Here is a 22,245-nt window from a genome sequence, read left to right as displayed (position 1 = left end):
ATCTATCTATCTATCTATCTATCTATCTATCTATCTATCTATCTATCGCTCTCTCGCTCTCTCTTGATCTGTTTCCCTGTGTCTCTCTCTTCTCTCTCAGGTGCTGTGAATGCAGCGTCTCTCTGTCCCACTGGTATTACGAGAAAGATGGACGTCTCTTCTGTAAGAAGGACTACTGGACTAAGTTTGGAGAACTGTGTCATGGCTGTTCTGAACCCATCTCCACGGGCCTCATCATGGTGAGATCTTCTACTCTGTCTGCTGACCTCTGTCTCCCACCATGCTGGAGTCTCCTCTCTCTCGGTTGAGTTACACAGCTGCTCCTGTTACACAGGGCAACAAAATCACATTCACACCCGATTGTTGGAGTTACGTGTGTGGAAGACCCCTATGAATTACACAGCAAGCCAGTGTTCTCAGATGGGAAACTCTGAAAGAACCAGTGTGTATAATTCAGGGAGAGGAGACCATGATAATAAGCAGAAGGTTGTGCTGGATGTGAGGTGAGGAGAGAGACTCTGGGTCTGTTTTTGGGCCTGTTTGCGGCCGGGTTTGTATTTTGGATGATGGATCATTTGATAAGCACCGTTCCTTCTGTGAGGAGGAGATCTCTAGTGTTAGGGTTAGGGTGCCACACATGATCGATGAATCTGAGGAAGGGGAGAGGAGGGGAAGGGAGTTCTGGTCTTCTGGAAAAGGCTCGTACCAGGAAAAAAGGTGATGCTCATTATGATCCCTGTTTTAGTGTAGGTCTGGCTTCTTAAATGGAAAGAGGAAAAACACCATATCCACACCCGTGTGTGTGTGCATGTGTGAGAGAGTGTGTGCGTGTACGTGTGTGCGTGTACGTGTGTGCGTGTACGTGTGTGCGTGTACGTGCGTGTGTGTGTGCATGTGTGCGTGCGTGCGTGTACGTGCGTGTGTGTGTGCGTGTGCGTGCGTGCGTGTACGTGCGTGTGTGTGTACATGTGTGTGTGTGTGATACTGACAGGGACCTGCCGGTGTTCAGCAGGGTCTCTGTGGCCAGTCCCTTCTGTGTTACAGTTACAGGGAAATCCTGTTTTTGGGCCTGTTTGCGGCCGGGTTTGTATTTTGGATGATGGATCATTTGATAAGCACCGTTCCTTCTGTGAGGAGGAGATCTCTAGGTTAGGGTTAGGGTGCCACACATGATCGATGAATCTGAGGAAGTGGATGATGAATGAACTGTTGCCTTGTTTGAATTTAGGGAAATCACAACTGAACAAAAATGACAACCAGATCTGGATTTACACAGTTTGCTTCCTGTTTCTTGTAAATATAGTTCATGTGAGTCCATGACACATCTCCATTACACATAACAAACCTGTGGCTCCATTTACATCACGTCATAATGCACCAACCTCAGGTGTAAAAACACAATGATCTACTTAATCCACTACTTTTGATTATTAGACTATTCTTATGAGGTATGTCTTTGTTATTTTTTAGCAAATGCTGTGTTCCTGTTATAGTAATGAGTCTTGTGATGGATGTGTCCTGATGTCTACTGCATTCTCCTGTCAATTGTCCTGTCAAAGTCAATTTTTATTTATATAGCACTATTTACAACACATGTTGTCACAAAGCAGCTATATAAGTGCATGGGTCCAGATCCCTAATGAATAAGCCAGGGACAACAGTGGCAAGGATAAACTCCCTAGAATTAGGAAGAAACCTTGTGAGGACTCAAGACTCAAAAGACTCAAAAGGGAACCCATCCTCCATTGGGCGGCTCAGCTAGTAAGAAGTCCATATTTATAGTTTTGTTTCTAGGCCCATCAGTCACAGACCCTCCAGTGTGGATATTAGACCTCAGGTTGGAGTTGAAATTGGCGCATCTGCCAATCCTCCAGATATAGACCTCCACCCTCCTAATGTAGACCTTCATCAACCTAATGTAGACCCCCATCCTCCTGATATAGACCCCATCCTCCTGATATAAACCTCCATCCTCCTAATGTAGACCTCCATCCTCCTGATATAGACCTCCATCCTCCTGATATAGACCTCCATCCTCCTGATATAGACCTCCACCCTCCTAATGTAGACCCCCATCCTCCTGATATAAACCTCCATCCTCCTAATGTAGACCTCCATCCTCCAGATATAGACCTCCACCCTCCTAATGTAGACCTCCACCCTCCTAATGTAGACCTCCATCCTCCTAATGTAGACCCCCATCCTCCTGATATAAACCTCCATCCTCCTGACCCCGAGTGCTAATGAATACCTTCTTCTTTCTGTCTTTTTTGTCAGCCCTAACTAACCTTAACCCCCAACCTCTAACCCCTAACCCTAATCCTAAACTGACAAGTCCCCCCTGACATCCCTGTCTGTCTCTGTCTTACATGGTGATTTATGACGTGCAACTTGAGCCAAAATTCCGTCATTAGATCACACCCCTCATTCTCTCTTCTCTCTTCACACATACACTACAGTCTCTCTCCTGTCGACACACATCATAGCTTCCTTAGCATGTTTACTGAAGAGCCAGTATGTACACTGGGGCCTAGCTGTACCTGTTAGCAGTGAGACAGGTGCTGTCTGTGGTTCAGTGAGACAGGTGCTGTCTGTGGTTCAGGGGAGAGGAGAGGAAGGGAGTTCTGGTCTTCTGGAAAAGGCTCGTACCAGGAAAAAAGGTGATGCTCATTATGATCCCTGTTTTAGTGTAGGTCTGGCTTCTTAAATGGAAAGAGGAAAAACACCATATCCACACCCGTGTGTGTGTGCATGTGTGAGAGAGTGTGTGCGTGTACGTGCGTGTACGTGTGTGCGTGTGTGTGTGTGTACGTGTGTGCGTGTACGTGCGTGTGTGTGTGCATGTGTGCGTGTACGTGCGTCTGTGTGTGCGTGTACGTGTGTGTGTGTGTACATGTGTGTGTGTGTGTGTGTGTGATACTGACAGGGACCTGCCGGTGTTCAGCAGGGTCTCTGTGGCCAGTCCCTTCTGTGTTACAGTCTGTGTGTTGTGCTCTGATATCCTGCCTGACTCTATTAATATCTGCAGACTCTGATGGCTCATTTGCCAGCAGCAGCTGCTAGACCAGGCCAGCCGGAACTCATTGATTACCATTACTGCACACACACACACACACACACACACACACACACACACACACGTGTCCACATGCATGTACACACGTGCTTCGTAACTGGAAATTATTGGCTCATGTTTTTTATGAAACAGGACAGGGAGAAGCTTGTAGCTCTTAAGACCCTTGAACCGCACACACATCACTACCTTTCACTGCAAGAGTCTTTTGATCAGCGTCACAAAACCAGATCAAGGCTCAGCTCAGCAGAAGTTCAGAAGTGTTCATTGCACCTTGTTTTGATCATGTACAGATTTTCTCTTGTCATTTAAGTATTTATCTTTTCTTCCACATTTGAGGGATCCCAGGTTGTTAGTCAGTGAGCACTGGGAGAGGCGTGTGTGTGTGTGTGTGTGTGTGTGTGTGTGTGTGTGTGTGTGTGTGTGTGTGTGTGGGGTGGGGGAGGAGATAGCAAGGCTACGCAGAAGCACATGAGCTCGGCAGGAAGCGATGAGATGAGGTCACACAGAAAGAAAGAAGGAGGGGGTTGTGGGACGGAGGGGTGTGATGCTTTCAGAGATGAGCTCAGCCTTCTCCTCCACGCTCCGCCGGGTCTGTGTTGTCGTTTCGCGGCCGTGTCGGGTAGAATGAGCTCAGGACTGTAGCAGAACCGCTGGCTAAGTGGCTGCCATGTTGAGCGATTTGTTTTTCTGGGGATTTTGCTGTCTGAAACTGTGGAAACGGGATAAAAAGGTAAGTCGGCTGTTTCTCTCATGGCTCTCTCTATGCTGGCGCTCTGCGGGAGGGTTTCTGTCCCTGACATTAGCTATTCATAACAGACTCGTGAATAACAACTAGCCACAGCAGTGTTTGGTTTACTTATGTTTAAACATGACTTTAAATATGTCAATCTTTTCAGGTCCTTCGGGACGAGGCTTAGCACCTTAAAATGTGTTTCGATTGGTTTGTGTTTCGCTCTTTCTCGGTTGTTGGTACTTGTATTTAAAATTTTTTAATATTCTAATACCAAAATACAAAGAAATTGAAGGCAGTAAGTTAAGACATTTTCAGACATTTTCTGCACCACATTTCTCAGCACAGCGATGGTCCTGTGTAGGGGAGGGTTGAGTCCACATGGTCTTGTGTAAGGGAGGGGTGAGTCCACATGGTCTTGTGTAGGGGAGGGTTGAGTCCACATGGTCTTGTGTAGGGGAGGGGTGAGTCCACATGGTCTTGTGTAGGGGAGGGGTGAGTCCACATGGTCTTGTGTAGGGGAGGGGTGAGTCCACATGGTCTTGTGTAGGGGAGGGTTGAGTCCACATGGTCTTGTGTAGGGGAGGGTTGAGTCCACATGGTCTTGTGTAGGGAGGGTTGAGTCCACATGGTCTTGTGTAGGGGAGGGGTGAGTCCACATGGTCTTGTGTAGGGGAGGGGTGAGTCCACATGGTCTTGTGTAGGGGAGGGTTGAGTCCACATGGTCTTGTGTAGGGGAGGGTTGAGTCCACATGGTCTTGTGTAGGGGAGGGTTGAGTCCACATGTCCATTTTCAGACATCCGCAGCCATGATGTGCAGCCGTCTTCTGCAACCATGTTCTGCAGTCGTGCTCTGCAGCCGTGATGTGCAGTCGTGCTCTGCAGTCGTGATGTGCAGTCGTGCTCTGCAGCCGTGATGTGCAGTCGTGCTCTGCAGCCGTGATGTGCAGTCGTGCTCGGCGACCATGTTGTGCAGCTGTGATGTGATGCCGAGTTCTGCAGCCATGATGTTGCACTCCATCTGTCTTACATCAGCAGCATTCGGAGAAACCGCAGCTCTGAGCTCAGGCCGCTGGGATCCCTGCTGCCTGCTTGTCCCCTGTCTGTCCCCACCGTCCTCTGTCTGTCTCGTGCTTCTTCAGTGTCTCCATGCAGCCTTTTTGCATCATTCATCGTATGAAGGTGTTTTGGGATGAGCTCACCAGATGACATCATGTCTGGTGTTTACAGTTCCATTCACACCACTTCATTGGTTTGATTATTGGATGAATGAAATACAGAATGGTTTATGCTAGCTATGCTGTAGCTATAACTGCTCAGTTAAACGTCAACACTTGCAGTATTACCCACAATGCCTCCATAGCACCTCCATAGTGTCCCCATCCCACCACTCACAGGACTAGAGATGAGGAGGATGAGGAGGATGAGGAGAACCAGGTAACATTTACCTCATACAAAGAGCCAAATAGTTTATATCCTGTTTAAAAGCGCATTTTCTTAACTAAATACCAACTCTACATTTCACAACGCAAACAAAGTTTTCTCTTTATACACCAACTTTGTTAAAGCACAGCAAACCTGGTTCAGTATCTAAATCATTCTTTCAAACATTAGCACAGATTCTCTATTCGAGATGAACATAGTCGATCACTGCACAACCACAACCAGTGTACACTGTACACTGCACAACCACAATCACTGTTTTCTTATTCAGTTCATTTTTACTGTAATCCACTTCATTTGGACTTTTTTTTTTTCAAATGTTCATTTTTGGCAACACTGTCTACACAATGAGTGATATTTACTGTTAGGTACTATATGGAATGTAGATTAGACAAAAAAAGGAGGTAGTAACAGTTTTGCAGTAAAGGGTATATTTTACTGTATTAGGGACATTACTGTAAATTGTGACCTAAGCCAAAAAATAATTACCGTAATTGTAAACATAATTAGCCATAGTCCCATATGTGTAAAAATACACATATACTAAAAAAGCCACACAAGGGGGAAAAACAGAATACAAAACTGAACAGTCTTGTTACGTGTAATCTAAATGGTCTTCAGCAGTTGGCCACATGTTTTCATCCACATCACATCTGATGTTGGCCCTTGCCATGCACCTGGGGTAGAAAAGCTTGTTATGCCTTATTCACCCCTGGCAGTCTTCAGCTGAAATGTCCCTTCAGCCGGGATCCATTGCATCCAGGAGGGACATTTGGTCATGGGGCCGATGATCATACACCTTCCACCTCCAGACTGAAAAAAGTTCCTTAGTGGGATTGAGGAAAGGCGAGATGGGCGGGAGGAAAAGGGACATCATATATTGGATGGTCTATAAACCAGTTTGTGATGATATGAGAATGACAGAATGCTACATTGTCCCATCACAGATGTCCTCGTGTTTCCTCCCACCTGTTCCATTTCTGCTTCTGGAACCAGTTGTTGGTAGAGTTCATTCAAAAACTAAAGAAGGAGGTCACAGTGTTATAGGGACCAATCTGGCATTTTTGAACCTTAGGTTTTCATTTTTGACATGCTGTGTGCAAGCATTTGTAAATAAGACAAAAATGATCCAGAATTTTGTTATTGGATAACCTTGTGTGTATAGAAAATGTAAACATTATAGAAACATGTAAAATGACTGCATTTTGTGCAAAAACAACATGAATTGTACTAATAGTATAGCCACTGAAGACTGATGTTGTGTTCACTGTGTTTAGAGTTTTGAAAATGTGACTACAGATTGGACAAACACATGTTAGCAGTCGTCAAAAACTGTAAATACTATTTGTCAAGGTTAGTGTGAGAAATAAGGTTAAGATGGGGACATAATGGTGTTTAGCTACTGTAATGTCACTGAAAACCACCATAAAACATGATTACACATTACATACGTGTGTGTGTGTGTGTGTGTGTGTGTGGGGGGGGGGGGTAACAGCTGTTCCATTAGCAAAGTGAGCAGCTGTGTGGGAGTCTGGGCCTCACTGGCCAGAGTACATCAGTCCTTTATTAATTAAGGAAGTGGGGGCTGTGTGTGTGTGTGTGTGCGTGTGTGTGTGGTTGGCCATCCACATGTCCTGCCATGAGTTTTCTGTGTGCAAATGCATGAGTGGAGGAGGAATGTGGTGGTGGTGGTGGTGGTGGTGGTGGGGGGGGGGGTGTCATATGGTTCCATGTGTGGAGGAAGGTGGTGGCATCATGGTTATTTCCTCCAGTGTTTTGCACTATTGCTGCATCTTCACAGAATCACCTCCTACCCCATCACTCTTGTGACACCCTGGTACCAGCTGAGGGGCTGACGGGCTGGATTGAGTGTCCAAATGTCCTACTGAAACATCCATCAGCTAGCTCACACCTGCCCCCTTTTGCTGTGCCAATCGTCTTGCCCTCTTTGCTTTTATAGAATAAGCCCCACCCTATATAATGCTCTGTTTGCTTTTATAGAATAAGCCCCGCCCTATATAATGCTCTGTTTGCTTTTATAGAATAAGCCCCGCCCTATATAATGCTCTGTTTGCTTTTATAGAATAAGCCCCGCCCTATATAATGCTCTGTTTGCTTTTATAGAATAAGCCCCACACTATATAATGCTCTCTTTGCTTTTATAGAATAAGCCCCGCACTATATAATGCTCTGTTTGCTTTTATAGAATAAGCCCCGCCCTATATAATGCTCTGTTTGCTTTTATAGAATAAGCCCCACACTATATAATGCTCTGTTTGCTTTTATAGAATAAGCCCCGCACTATATAATGCTCTGTTTGCTTTTATAGAATAAGCCCCGCCCTATATAATGCTTTTATAGAATAAGCCCCGCCCTATATCTTGTCCTCTTATGTGGAATGTGTTGGCATTGCTGTGATGTTGTTCTCTAACTCATTCTAATGCCTCTCTAATCCTAAGTGATGGTTTACCATCAGCTGTCTGAACTGTCTGTTGCTAAGCACGTCCCAAAAGGGACAGTGGGTGTCTGGCTGCTGGTGTTGCCATAGTAACTTCCCCTGGAGGTGACAGAGTGGATGATGTCGGGTATGCAGTGTTGGCTCTTAGTTCAACTGTTGTCCTAGCAACATCGTGTAGTGTTTTAATTGTAAACAATGGTGTGTATTGTTATTGCACATGATGATCATGTGATCACACGTACTGCCTCAGCACCATCATTCATATTCACCACTGTAGCTTGTGTTGACTGAAGCCGGTGTGATACTGAAAAACTTCAAAAGGCTCATCACACCCTTAAAGGACGCTAGACTTTTATTATTATTTAAGACACATTTATTTTTATTCGCCAGTTTAAAGGGAAATTCAGTTTAGTTCAGCTTTGTCTACTGTAGCTGCTGTTAAAAAGAGAACTTATTTTAGAAACCTGCCCTATTTTCTGCCTTCTGCTGTAATGCCACATTGTGTAGTTAGTGTGAGCTGAATGTACACAGCACTGTGGTTAAAGTGGGTCGAAGCCTTATTGGGGAAGTAAAGTGAGGTTTTGAACAGAGATACAGATCCAGAAGAGGGAAGAGATTAGCGATTCCACTACCTGAGGAGAGGATGGTGAATGAAATCAACTGAAAAGCCTCAAGGTCAAAGAGATCCATGTTCCACTCTGGGGTTTTATTGCTATAAACATTGTTCACGTTTACCACACACGTTTCCAACGTGACCTTCCCTGGTTCTCATTGTTTCCTGTAGCTCCTGTGGGTGTAGTGGTGAAACGTGTGGAGTGAGGTGGCTGTGTTGTGCCATCCTCTGCGTCTCACGTCCTCTGCGTCTCACGTCCTCTGCGTCTCACGTCTGGGTCTGGTTGCAGGTCGCGGGAGAGCTAAAGTACCACCCCGAGTGCTTCACCTGCCTCAACTGCAGAGCCTTCATCGGCGATGGGGACACCTACGCGCTGGTGGAGAGGTCCAAGCTGTACTGGTGAGTTAAAGTGGGAATAGTGGGAGTGTCCTTGCCTCACCTCTCACACCCGTCTGTGCTCTGGGCTCTCTAAGAGCTCTTCCATGACGTTCAGCTCAGAATCTGGCAAGCAGCCCCTTTTCTAGAGAGCTGTGAGAGTTGCAGTTCTGATGCACACATCAGAAGGCTTTACACTGAGAAAATGGAGTTCAGATCCAGAACAAGCTGAGTCCTGCTTCTAGGTCCCACACACCGATGAATTCATGAATTCTGCACATCTGCAACAAAGACTGCCCGTCTCCCCCTAGTGGCCAGTGTTATTACCAGAACATCGTGACCCCGGTGACCCTTCCTGACTCGCCCAACTCTCGGATCCCTCACACGGTCACGCTGGTGTCCATCCCGGCCTCTGTGGACGGCAAGCGTGGGTTCTCCTTGGCCATCGACCAGGGGCTTAGCCCCAACGGCTACAGCCCTGAACACAACCACACAGTCCGCGTGTCCAAGTGAGTATGAGTGTGTGGTATGGGCATTATGTGCTAGCTCTAAGCCTGAGCCATATTAAACACTAGAAAGACTACAGTCACAACATGTTTGTGTGTGTGTGTTAAGGGTGGATTCAGACTGCATCAGCCCTGATGTAAAGAACTCCATACATGTAGGCGACCGCATACTGGAGATAAACGGCACCCCCATCCACAGTGTTCCCCTGGACGAGGTACTGGCTTTGATTTTTCCCCAAGTGTTTTCACACCCTAAACACTGGAAGAAACGTTCCAAGTGATGGTGTACAGTGGTTGGCCGAGAACAATGTCCTTTTTGTTTGGGTTGAGATTACCTCCATCTGATCCTTGTGGCTTCTCCTTTAGATCGACCTGCTGATTCAGGAGACCAGCCGGCTCCTGCAGCTGACCATTGAACATGACCCCCACGGGCAGGACAGCCCACAGGACAGTGTGGATGGGCCCAGCCCCACGTCTGACCCCACCAGCCCAACCGCACCCATCACCCACCCCCCAAACCAGGATATCAATATGCGTTCCCGCATGATTACGTGAGTCACCCTGGGTACTAACCCTAACTTAACCCTTTACACACCCTGGGTACTAACCCTAACTTAATCGAAACTAGCTACTAACTAGGGTTGTGTGGTATGATAGTATTTCAGTGACGGAATTGTAAAATGGTGATGGTATATTAACTACAATAGCCTTTTACCAGTAGGCTACCAAAACAAATTTTCAAAAGGTGAATCTGACAGAAAGGGTAGGAACAACACACAGGAAGTGTGTAAAAGTGTAGCATACTTTTGTTTTTCTTGTGGGAAGTTGTTGGAGCTAGTTAGCTTGAGAGGTTAATGAAAGTAATGTTAATCAAAGTAAGTAGACAGTAAACGCTAGCGTTTACAGACAAGTTACTTACATTAACATTTTCATGCTTCATGTTAATGAAACTTTCATGTTCAGTTTCATGTTAACGAAACTTTCAAATGGTAATGAAATTGTAATGGATGCTAACTAAATGGCTAGCTAGTGTTTATAATCCGTTTTCATTGTCAACATTGAAACCACTTGGGATTTACTTGGATTTACGCGAACAACTTGGCAAAATGAAAAGAAACAAGCAACACGGACAAAGCAAAAACCAAATATGAAAACAAACTAAGTACAACATGAAATGAAATTAAGAACTTGAAATTATTCAATAAATAACACTTAACTGCGATAAAGAAACAAAATCAAAGAGGACAGGAATGGAAGCAGGAAACATAATACAACAGACCGGCAAAAAGTAGAGGGCACACACGGGAAATACAGAATACAGTCCAGTACCGTACACTGCAATATAATACCATATACTGCCAAATAATACCGTATATAATACCATATACCGCCATATAATACCGTATATAATACCATATACTGCCAAATAATACCGTATATAATACCATATACCGCCATATAATACCGTATATAATACCATATACCGCCATATAATACCGTATATAATACCATATACTGCCAAATAATACCGTATATAATACCATATACCGCCATATAATACCGTATATAATGCCATATACCGCCATATAATACCGTATATAATACCATATACCGCCATATAATACCGTATCCCGGTGTTACACCGGAATCTGTGACCATTGTACATTTTATGTCTGTGTGTAGTTGAGGAAAGGCAGAAATAAAAGCATTTACACAAACAACTCTTATTTATAAGATTATAAGTTCTTATTTATAACTTATAAGATTACAGTTCAGATTAATCTGAAGATAGTATGATGGTATTAAAAAGTTCAGTACCACCCAACCCCAACCCTAACCCAACCCCAGAACTAACCCTAACCTGAGTCTACACCTACACCGTTGGTGAATTCTGGGCCTCATTTACAAACAATGTCCACACACTGACACATTGACACTGACGGACTGTGATCACATGCTGTTCACGTGTATAATGCAGCACGGCTATGGTTTAGCTGCACTGCACTGCTCATGCATGCCAAGAAAGAATAACAAAGCCTTTTTTGCTTGTCTTACTGTGTGTGTGTGTGTGTGTGTGTGTGTGTGTGTGTGTGTGTGTGTGTGTGATCAGACGCAGTTACAGCATCGATAAGTCTCCCTGCTCCAGTAACACGGCGTCTCCGCTCTCTCTGAGGAGAGACATGGGACGCTCGGAGTCCCTGCGTGTGGTCAGTAACCGCACACACCGCATCTTCCGACCTTCTGACCTCATCCACGGAGAGGTGCTCGGCAAAGGCTGCTATGGCCAGGCCATTAAGGTACACACACACACACACACACACACACACACATACTTGCGCACACAGATGTTCTTTAGTATCAGTGACTGGAAGATGTTGCTGTTTCAGATTGCATTTTCCTTGTGTGAGAACGGACTGGAAACAAATGCATAACACAGCCACACACACACACACACACACACACACATACACCTCCATTAGACCCGTGTAGACTCTCTGGATTGTGTTGTCAGGTGACCCACCGAGAGACAGGTGAGGTGATGGTGATGAAGGAGCTGATCCGCTTCGATGATGAGACACAAAGGACCTTCCTCAAAGAGGTGAGGAGCTCCACCCACAATGCCATGCTCCACACACAATGATGTAGAGAGGGTCCTAGCACAGTCTGTAGGAGATGATCCTAACACGGTCTGTAGTAAAGGTTCTTAACATGGTCTGTAGTAGAGGGTCCTAGCCTAGAGCTCATTTAAATTATTAAATTTATTAAATTTTATATATATAAACTAACTATAATCATAATACTTGTAATTCTTTTAAACTTTATTTGCATAATTTCTTTGAGTTGTCTGGTATCCTATAATTTACTAACAGTAATGAAGAAATAATTAATCATGCCTGTTTTTAACATATTGTGTCTAATATAAATCTTTAGGTTACAGCATTTTCTCAGAATATTAATAGAAATTTGTTTTTATTTCACTATAATGAATACCTGACTTATTTATTATTAATTAATTTAAAGATTAATTATTAAATATTCTAAATATGGTACACTAACACTCCCCCCCCCCCCCCCGTTCAGAAAAAGTTCAGGCTCAGGAATTTTTCCCACTATCACCCCTGGGAACACAGTGACCAGTTCAGGGTTTGAACATTATAACATTATCAGAACGTTAGAACATATTCCTGGTATTCACCATCCTTAGAAATGTTTGTTAATTGATAAAAATTTCAATATCAACCTTAAAATGCATAAATGCATGAAACATAATATTAGTGCCCTAGTAAAATAGACTACACAACTCTTCTTGTCTGTAGACAGTTGTGTTGCTGCCATCTAGTGGTTTAAGCTTGTATTGATTGTTCGGAACATTTCAAAATAAAAGCTTTACTGTGCACAACAGCAGTGTGTTTCTTTGCCTTAACTTCCTGTTGCTGGTTCAGAGTTTATTTACAGTAAACCCCAGGAAGACCAGCAGGAGGTTGAAGGACATCACCTGTCTGTGTTGTCGTAGGTCAAAGTCATGAGGTGTTTGGACCACCCCAATGTGTTGAAGTTCATTGGGGTTCTCTACAAAGACAAGCGGCTGAATTTCATCTCTGAGTACATCAAAGGAGGCACCCTAAGAGACATCATTAAGAAAATGGTGTGTGTGTGTGTGTGTGTGTGTGTATGCATGTGGGAGTGTGTGTGTGGGAGTGTGTGTGTGTGTGTGTGTGTGTGTGTCTATGCATGTAGGTGTGTGTGTGTGTGTGTGTGTGTGTGTGTGTGTGTGTGTGTGTGTGTGTGTGTGTGTGTGTGTGTGTGTGTGTGTGTGTGTGTGGCAAAGAATATGCATGTATGAGACAATGTGAGTATGAGAGTATGCACATGTGTGTATTAGAGAATGTGTGTATGTATGTGTGTATGAGAGAGAATGCGTGTATGAAAGAATGTCTGTTCACAGTGTATAACTCAGACTTTCTGGTATGTTGAGTTATGAATCATAGTGTAAGTGTTCGTGTATCTTACATATCTGAGTCTACATGTAATAAGTACAAGTCTGTGTTCTGTTTCTCTGTCATCTGCAGGACAGCAATTATCCGTGGAAGCACAGAGTGAGTTTTGCCAAGGATATTGCAGCTGGAATGGTGAGTGACGCCTGCCACAGTCCTGCTGTGTCTCTACAGTCCATTCACAAGAAATCACAGCTAACCACAGTCAGATGCACAGAGACGTCTCACACACTTCTGATCAGGTCCATCTCGCTCAGCCCACTGGGTTTGGGTCAGGGCCCTGGGGATCCATACCTCTCTAAAACTTTTTTATCCAGCGCATGCTGTAAAGATGGCAGCATCTCCACGTCTTCAACGTCGTGTCCCTCAGAGATGTCGTCTTCCGTCTGAACGTCCTGTGATGTGTTTAATGTGCTGTTTTCCACAGGCCTACCTGCATTCCATGAACATTATCCATCGTGATCTCAACTCCCACAACTGCTTGGTCAGAGAGGTGAGTGTCACCCCAGGTTGGGGTTACCATTAGGTTTGGGCTTAGCGTTAGGGTTGAGGTTAGCTTTAGCATTAGGGTTGAGGCCTTACTATGAAAGGGTTACAGCTAGTGTTAGGGTTAGGTTTAAAGTAGGGGTTAAGGCTGACCTTGGCATTGTTAACAGTTAGCTGTGTTTAAGGAGTACGATTTGAACTGCCATTACAAGAGTAAACACACAGAGAAATACAAGAACTAGACTCATACAGAGTCTGGGCCTCTGAAGATTTGCTAGTGAAACTGCGAAAGCAGCAAAATGTTTTACAGAGCTGCACTCGTCCAGGGATACAGCGGACAGGAGCAGCTGTGTGATCACAACACTGCAAAAAACAGTCAGACATGTTCTGATGGGGAGTGTGTCAGAACGTTTGTCCTGAGAAGAAGGAAGGAAATGTGTCTCCAGGCGAACCACAACGAGACGGACGGAGGGGAACTTGGAGCCCCAGCTGCAAGAGCAAATCATTTGAACATTATTTCTTGGCTCTGGACCAGAACTGTGATGTTCACGATACCAGCCAAGTTATTGATCTTAATGTATGGAGCTGTGGTGATACAGCCCAGTTACTGATCTATATATGTGGAGCTGTGGTGATACAGTCCAGTTACTGATCTATATATGTGGAGCTGTGGTGATACAGTCCAGTTCTGATCTATATATGTGGAGTTGTGGTGATTCAGCCCAGTTACTGATCTATATATGTGGAGTTGTGGTGGTACAGCCCAGTTACTGATCTATATATGTGGAGTTGTGGTGGTACAGCCCAGTTACTGATCTATATATGTGGAGTTGTGGTGGTACAGCCCAGTTACTGATCTATATATGTGGAGTTGTGGTGGTACAGCCCAGTTACTGATCTATATATGTGGAGTTGTGGTGGTACAGCCCAGTTACTGATCTATATATGTGGAGTTGTGGTGATTCAGCCCAGTTACTGATCTATATATGTGGAGCTGTGGTGATACGGCCCAGTTACTGATCTATATATGTGGAGTTGTGGTGATACGGCCCAGTTACTGATCTATATATGTGGAGTTGTGGTGATACGGCCCAGTTACTGATCTATGTATGTGGAGTTGTGGTGATTCAGCCCAGTTACTGATCTATATATGTGGAGTTGTGGTAATACAGCCCAGTTACTGATCTATATATGTGGAGTTGTGGTGATACAGCCCAGTTACTGATCTATATATGTGGAGTTGTGGTAATACAGCCCAGTTACTGATCTATATATGTGGAGTTGTGGTGATACAGCCCAGTTACTGATCTATATATGTGGAGCTGTGGTGATACGGCCCAGTTACTGATCTATATATGTGGAGTTGTGGTGATACGGCCCAGTTACTGATCTATATATGTGGAATTGTGGTGATACAGCCCAGTTACTGATCTATATATGTGGAGTTGTGGTGATACAGCCCAGTTACTGATCTATATATGTGGAATTGTGGTGATACAGCCCAGTTACTGATCTATATATGTGGAGTTGTGGTGATACAGCCCAGTTACTGAACTATATATGTGGAGTTGTGGTGATACAGCCCAGTTACTGATCTATATACAGTATTTGGGGTCATGATAAACACTGAGATGCTCGGGGAGATGACTGTGATGCTAGTTTTTTTAAACACTGTAAAATTTTACAACTTTCTAAAGTCAAATCTCAAACACTATTTAAATCAAAACTATGAAATAGTGATATTATTCTGTCCACCACATTTTCAGTTTATTACTGTAATCTTTCAATTATGGTAGTATAAAGAAATATCAAGAAACATTTCTGTATTCTGTATACAGTGTATATGTATTGTGTAGAACTGAGATAAGTATGTTAGTCTGTTCCTCTAAAACGTTCAGTTTCTCACGTGGCACATTGGGAAAATTAATTGCCCACCCCTGGGTTATGGCTGTGCTATGTCCTCGTAACGATAGCATTAACACTATGAGGGAAAGATTCCTGAAAGCTCTCTGTCCGTGCTCAGAGGATCAGAGGAAATTGTCCTGTTGTGGTCATGGTGTCCTGTCTGTGGTCAGAACAACAGCGTGGTGGTGGCCGACTTTGGACTCTCACGCCTCATGACTGAGGACAAGAACCAGGAGACACTGGGGAAGCTCCAGGGCCTGAAGAAACCCGACCGCAGGAAACGCTACACCGTGGTGGGCAACCCCTACTGGATGGCCCCTGAGATGATTCACGGTCAGTCCTGTTTGCCCTGGGTTCCCTCTTAATAAAGGGGGTGTACTAACCCTAATCCTAACCCTCTAAAGGGTGTGCACTAACCCTAACCCTTGGAAAATAATAGCTTAGACTCCTGATGCATGTTTCAGATGTTTAATGCTTGTTGAGGATCAAATAAAAAGCATATATTAATAATGTACAATTATGTCCTGTGCCTTGACCCTTAGCAGTCTGCCTGTAGAATGATTGCTGTGTAGTGAAGCCTGTGTAGTGAAGCCTGTGTAGTGAAGCCTGTGTAGTGAAGCCTGTGTAGTGAAGCCTGTGTAATGCTGTGTCCTGTGCCTTGTTCCACAGGTAGGAGTTATGATGAGAGAGTGGACATCTTCTCCTTTGGCATCATGATGTGTGAGGTGAGAACTGTAGGAAGGAGCTGCTTGATATCCAAAACAGCTTCCATCTCTCCCTCCCTCCCTCCTTCTGTCTCTCTCTCTCCCTCCTTCTGTCTCTACCTTCCTCCTTCTGTCTCTCCATCTTCCTCCCTCCTTCTGTCTCCCTCCCTCCCTCTGTCTCTCCCTCTCTCCCTGTCCCTCCCAGTTCCTCTCTCTGTCTCTCCCTCTCTCATTCACTCACCCCCCCCCCCCCCCCCCCCCCCCAGGAGATCTCAGAGAAATGCTGAACTGCTTTATAAAGGAGGCGTGTTACTCATTACTGTCTTCTCTGGCCTGTCCCACTAAACTCACAGTAAAAGAGACATAAATAACTCCACCGCAATATCCACCGCAATGTGGCCATTATCAACATTTTTCCAAGGCCTGTGTTTTAGAAAGGAAGTGTCTCTGTATGTGGCCCTTAACAAAACTACAGGCTGCTAGTGGAGGTCTTACTGCCAGCTGTGATTTAGCTGCAGCTTCTAAATGTAGAGACCACATCATATATAGTGATATATGTAAATATATGTAGAGACCACATCATATATAGTGATATATGTAAATAAATGTAGAGACCACATCATATATAGTGATATATGTAAATAAATGTAGACACCACATCATATATAGTGATATATGTAAATAAATGTAGACACCACATCATATATAGTGATATATGTAAATAAATGTAGAGACCACATCATATATAGTGATATATGTAAATAAATATAGAGACCACATCATATATAGTGATATATGTAAATATATGTAGAGACCACATCTCATATATAGTGATTTATGTAAATAAATATAGAGACCACGTCACATATAGTGATATATGTAAATAAATGTAGAGAACAAATGGAAAACATGTAAATGTTGAGACCACATTGTATATAGAAATATATGTAAATGTAAAGACCACGTCATCCAAACACCATATCGCGTCTGCACATCACCATTTGCTTCCCGCACCAAGCGTCTTGTGTCCCCGCCCAGATCATCGGGCGTGTGAACGCGGACCCAGACTACCTGCCCAGGGCCGTGGACTTTGGCCTGAGTGTGAAGGGCTTCCTGAAGCACTACTACCCTGCCGACTGCCCCTCCGCCTTCTTCCCCACGGCTGTGCTGTGCTGTGACCTGGACGTGGAGAAACGGTGAGGCATCCCGACGTTTCCTGGACGTGTGCTACAGGACTGAGGCCGCGGACCAGAAATGAGAGCGATGGTTCAAACGCTGCATCCACCACACAAGGGTTAATCTAACCCTAACCCTAGTTTATACAGATATGGAGTATACAACAGCATTGTGTGTAGGATATCAATATATGCAGTATACCCCAACCCTAATCCTAATTATAACCCTAATCCCAACCCTAATCCTAACCCTATAATCCTAATCCTAATCCTAACCCTATAATCCCAACCCTAATCCCAAATTCCTGTCTTGGCCAGGCCTGCCTTCACAAAGCTGGAGGAGTGGTTAGGGAACCTGATGATGCACCTGGACATTCGTCTGCCTCTGGTGTCCGAGCTGGAGCAGGTGCAGCAAGACTTCTGGCAGAAGCACCTGGATGTCACCGGCGGGCTGCCCAATCAGCAGGGGCTAGCGGAGTAGTGGGCGGGGCTAAAGCGGACGGCATCCGGCCTGTGATGTTCTGCCCGTGGGGAGCCACAGGAGGGTGTGGTCACCACAGCAGTGGACTCGGGAGTTCAGGACGCGGGAATGCACCCCCCCACCCCCACCCCAGTGCTGAAGCTTCCAGTTCTTGCCCCCCATTGCACCAGGGTATCATTCCTGCACCTTCACTGTAGCCCCCCCATCTCCCCCTCCCCCACTCCGGCCGCCCCATCCGGCCTCCGTCTTCCTTTGTGAGTGAAGCTGGGGGCATCACAGCTGGTTATGAACGTCACATCCATCCGCTTCTTTTGGTTTCGTGGTGCTTCCGCACTCTCAGGAACAGTGCAGCTCAAGCACAGGTGCCTGTTAGGTGGGGCTGTCCGTCTACGGCTGTGAGAGCTTCATGTTTCTCAGCTTGGCTTGGTTGGCTTACGGCTAAATGTTCAAAAAAGCACTTTATAATGCTAAAGGGTGGCAGGGGTGTGTGTGTGTGGGCGGGTAATTGTAGTGCATGCTTGTAAATAGTGTGTTTTTCTGCCCTTCTTACCATTTCATCCTGGTGGAGCTGAATGCGGAGACTCAAATCAGGTCATGGAATGTCTGCAGAACGAGGACTTCAGTTTGGGTTTCATGAAGCGTTGACAATGTTTTGTGTCACACGGTACACTCCTCTAAGTTTGGTATTTCCTAATATTCTGAGCTATATTCTGTCTCAGTTCTAGAGGTAATTAGACATCCTAGTCACAAACAATGCATATATATATCTAATTATATTACATACTGTAAATGTTTTGCATATTGTAATTGTACAGACATTATTTTGTATACGGTTGTAACGTTGCCATATTTTTATTGGGCTTCATGTTGAAATGAAAGGCCCGTCGAACGTCTTTGTCTACGTGTAGAGAGATGCAGGTGTGTGTCATCCACGCTTGTCCTACCTGACACCTTCTTTGTCTCCTCTACTGTCAAACAGCAGACGCTGAAATCTTTATTAATGGCTCATGAGCAGATGAAAACCACTATGCTGGTTCAGTGTTCAGCCACAACCCAGTAAGGATCCAGTTCCTTATAGATAATCTCATCTATACTAAAATGGATTGCCTGATTTTTGTGGCAAAGCTGTTCGAAAGTTGCTCTTTGTTCTGTTCTAGGGCCAGTCTTATTTCTGGATAATTAGGATATGGTCAGTATTTAGAAAGAGATATTCTGCTTCTAGACCAGTCCTTAGATGACATTTGTGTCCAGTTCCAGTGCCACCTGGACAGGTTAGATGAGGGGCGTCCCTGATATCTGTGCGTCATGGTTGTAAGCAGCTCCCTACAGGAGACATCCTGTGTACACAAAGCTGCTGGCTGTAAATATCTCTGTTCTGTATCTTTTTGTCACATTCAATTCCTTCCATCTGTGTGTCTGTTTATCACTCTCCTTCTGTTGGGGATCAGCTGTATGGGGTCTTGTGTTTGAGTTCCTCCACTTTACACTCCGCTATTCTCTTAACTGCTGTTAAACTGGAAGTAAACACAGGGACAAATCATGTACGTTAGTGCACACACACACACACACATGCGCACATGCACGCACACACACACCATCTCTTTCTTCAGCAGAGTCACTGTAAACACACACATCATCTCTTTCTTGAACAGAGTCACTGTAGTCTCTCTGTACTGATTTTTATTTGCACTAAATGTGAAAAAGGCCACCAAAAGAAATGGCAGAGATTTTGGAGGGTTTTTTTTTTTTTGTATCAGAAATTGATCTTGTGTTGATTTTATGAGTGTAAGTTACTGATGAAACCTTTCTACTGAGTAGCAAACCAGTGAGTGTGACAGACCCAAGAAGTACATGATAAGTAGCTGCATTTTGACCCAAGGGTTTGTATGTATATTTTGTGCATATGTGAGACATCTATTGTACATGTCTCTCATGACAGTGAGACAGTTTGTGTGTCCTATCCCTCAGACGTTTCGGGCTATCTGTACATTCTTAGCTTCTTTGATCTTTGCTGGATATAATAGACACTTATGAAAGCCATATTACATTGACATCAGATGACGTGTTGAAATCTATACATCTGGTGGACTTAGAAATGTACTTAAAATGTAAAATATTTTACATTACACAATGTTGCACCAACTAGTCTGAAGAGTATCAACCAAATTTAAGGCAAACAAACATTTGTTGGTAAATGGCTGTTATTGGAAACGTTTTCTCTGGGTTTGCTGTGCAGGGGTTGGGGCCCTTGGGGCCGTCTGATGCCTGACATGATCCTTTGTGAAAGATGCCTGTTTTGAAGTGACTGCGTCCTCGTGTGATGTCATGCTCACTTAACACCGAACCAGTGCTTAGTCGACACTGTACAACCATTAACGTCCTAGTTTAGTGTTCAGCACTGAAAATATTGCTCAGGGCATCGTGATTAAAATATGTAGTCATCAAAGGTTGTTAGTACCAGTTACATTATTAAAATGCCAATGTGCATGTTAGCTGTTTGACACCTTCCTGCATGTCCAGCAGAGCAGTGCTACCGTGTACATTTCTGACATTGTGTACCAATGATGCACAGGCATGTAACACTGGATGTGTTTGCAGTGTTTGGTCACAAGCCAATCCCAAGCATGGCGGTCACGTGAGCTTGTGTGTGAGCATCGTCGCTAGCCATGACGGTCACGTGAGCTTGTGTGTGAGCATCGTCGCTAGCCATGGTGGTCACGTGAGCTTGTGAGTGAGCATCGTCGCTAGCCATGACGATCACATGAGCTTGTGAGTGAGCGTCATTGCTAGCCATGACGAACACGTGAGCTTGTGTGTGAACATCGCCGCTAGCCGTGACCATCACGTGAGCTTGTGTTTGGGCATTATCGCTAGCTATGACGATCACGTGAGCTTGTGTGTGAACATCGTCGCTAGCCAAGACGATCACGTGAGCTTGTGTGTGAACATCGTCGCTAACCGTGACCATCACGTGCGCTCCTGCGCTACAGCAGGCTGTCTTTGCAGAGGATCCTTTTACCTCCTGATATTGCTGTGCCTTTGTTTTAAGCTAGCCTTGCCAACAACTTGTAGTGCATTTTGGATTTTTTATTCCTTTTTTTTTGTAATGTAAATCTAAGCCTGATTTTATATCACTGCTGATACTGCGGGTTCTTTTTCTCTGTATTTATACTGTATTCTGTGTTTCATTGTCCAGTTTAGTATTTCGTTTCACAATTTTGTTCTTTTAATTTAATTTTTTTACACAAGCTGTGAAAAAAATGATTCTGCACTTTAAATTCTGGCCATGAAAAGAATCCAAGGATTTCAGTTCAAATAAAACTGTCACTCCGTAACGTTTACACCTTGGTCCTGAGTTTTTCTTTCAATTTTGTGTATCACAACACACTTGTCTGAGTTTATATCTATGTGTTTCTATTTGCCATATTTGTCAATTGTGATTTTTACCTCAATTGAAATGTATTCTCCACATTTATCCATCTGTGCAGTTAGAACACACACACACACACACACACACACACACACACACACTAGTGATTACTAGGGGGTTGTGGTGCACACGTGCCCAGAGCGGTGGGCAGCCCTAGCCGGGCACCCGGGGAGCAGTTGGGGTTAGGTGCCTTGCTCAAGGGCACCTTAGTCATGGCCTCAGGCCTCGGAATCAAACCCACGACCCTCCGGTCACAGGACCAGTTCCCTACCACCAGGCCATGACTGCACCAAATGCTACAACAATGAAGATTTGGTTCTATATTAAGTTCAAAGTAGAAAATATCTTTTGTGACAAACCTTTAAATAAACCTGTCTGAATAAGTATCAGAGAGAAAAAAGCATCAAAAATGTTTAAGTACCCAAAACAGAGTAAAACTAGCTGCTTTGGTTTGAATGTCAATGAAACCAGAACATAGATTAAGTTTAATGGAGTACAAACAAAAATCTAAACAGATAAGTAAAATGTCTATTGTCATGTTCAAACTATATTACAACCCATGTGTCAGCATGTTTGAGTGACGGAAAACCTGAAAAGGACTGATGTAAACATGAATCTAATGCGTGTCGGTCCGCTCGGCGCATCCATGTGCAATTGTTTTCATCCGGGTACTGGCGCAGGCTGTGCACCATGACGTCACTGCCAATGCCAGTGTGTAAGTGCGTCTGGAGTGTTGTGTGAAGTCTTGATGCAGTCACTCAGCACAGCACCGACGGAAAGTGGACCGTATCGCACGCAGCGGTGCCGTCTGCGCGACATATACTAGGTCACAAACGCGGCTTGATCTCCGTCCGGTGCCGGTCGCCAT

General features: G+C 44.5%; 1 protein-coding gene across 3 annotated transcripts in view; it reads left to right on the top strand.

Annotated features, from left to right (window-relative positions):
- The window catches only part of limk1a (LIM domain kinase 1a), a 33,185-nt gene extending 11,897 nt beyond the window's left edge, over positions 1 to 21,288 (top strand). For 2 of the 3 annotated variants that reach the window (XM_076981204.1, XM_076981205.1), the window contains 14 exons: positions 101 to 239; positions 8,610 to 8,719; positions 9,007 to 9,204; positions 9,311 to 9,416; positions 9,568 to 9,752; positions 11,312 to 11,498; positions 11,714 to 11,800; positions 12,716 to 12,847; positions 13,272 to 13,331; positions 13,624 to 13,689; positions 15,758 to 15,920; positions 16,257 to 16,312; positions 17,330 to 17,487; positions 17,785 to 21,288. In XM_076981204.1, the coding sequence (XP_076837319.1) occupies positions 101 to 239; positions 8,610 to 8,719; positions 9,007 to 9,204; positions 9,311 to 9,416; positions 9,568 to 9,752; positions 11,312 to 11,498; positions 11,714 to 11,800; positions 12,716 to 12,847; positions 13,272 to 13,331; positions 13,624 to 13,689; positions 15,758 to 15,920; positions 16,257 to 16,312; positions 17,330 to 17,487; positions 17,785 to 17,947 (1,810 nt within the window). In that variant the 3' untranslated portion in view covers positions 17,948 to 21,288. Of the gene's footprint in view, positions 1 to 100; positions 240 to 3,577; positions 3,807 to 8,609; positions 8,720 to 9,006; positions 9,205 to 9,310; positions 9,417 to 9,567; positions 9,753 to 11,311; positions 11,499 to 11,713; positions 11,801 to 12,715; positions 12,848 to 13,271; positions 13,332 to 13,623; positions 13,690 to 15,757; positions 15,921 to 16,256; positions 16,313 to 17,329; positions 17,488 to 17,784 lie in introns of those variants that run through there. The other variant, XM_076981206.1, reaches the window with a different exon arrangement.
- The last annotated feature ends 957 nt before the right edge of the window (positions 21,289 to 22,245 follow it).

Source organism: Brachyhypopomus gauderio, chromosome 19 (genome assembly GCF_052324685.1).
Source record: "Brachyhypopomus gauderio isolate BG-103 chromosome 19, BGAUD_0.2, whole genome shotgun sequence".
Classification (NCBI taxonomy): domain Eukaryota; kingdom Metazoa; phylum Chordata; class Actinopteri; order Gymnotiformes; family Hypopomidae; genus Brachyhypopomus; species Brachyhypopomus gauderio.
The sequence above is the reverse complement of the archived record's forward strand: the minus strand, read 5'-3'. Positions and strand labels throughout refer to the sequence as shown.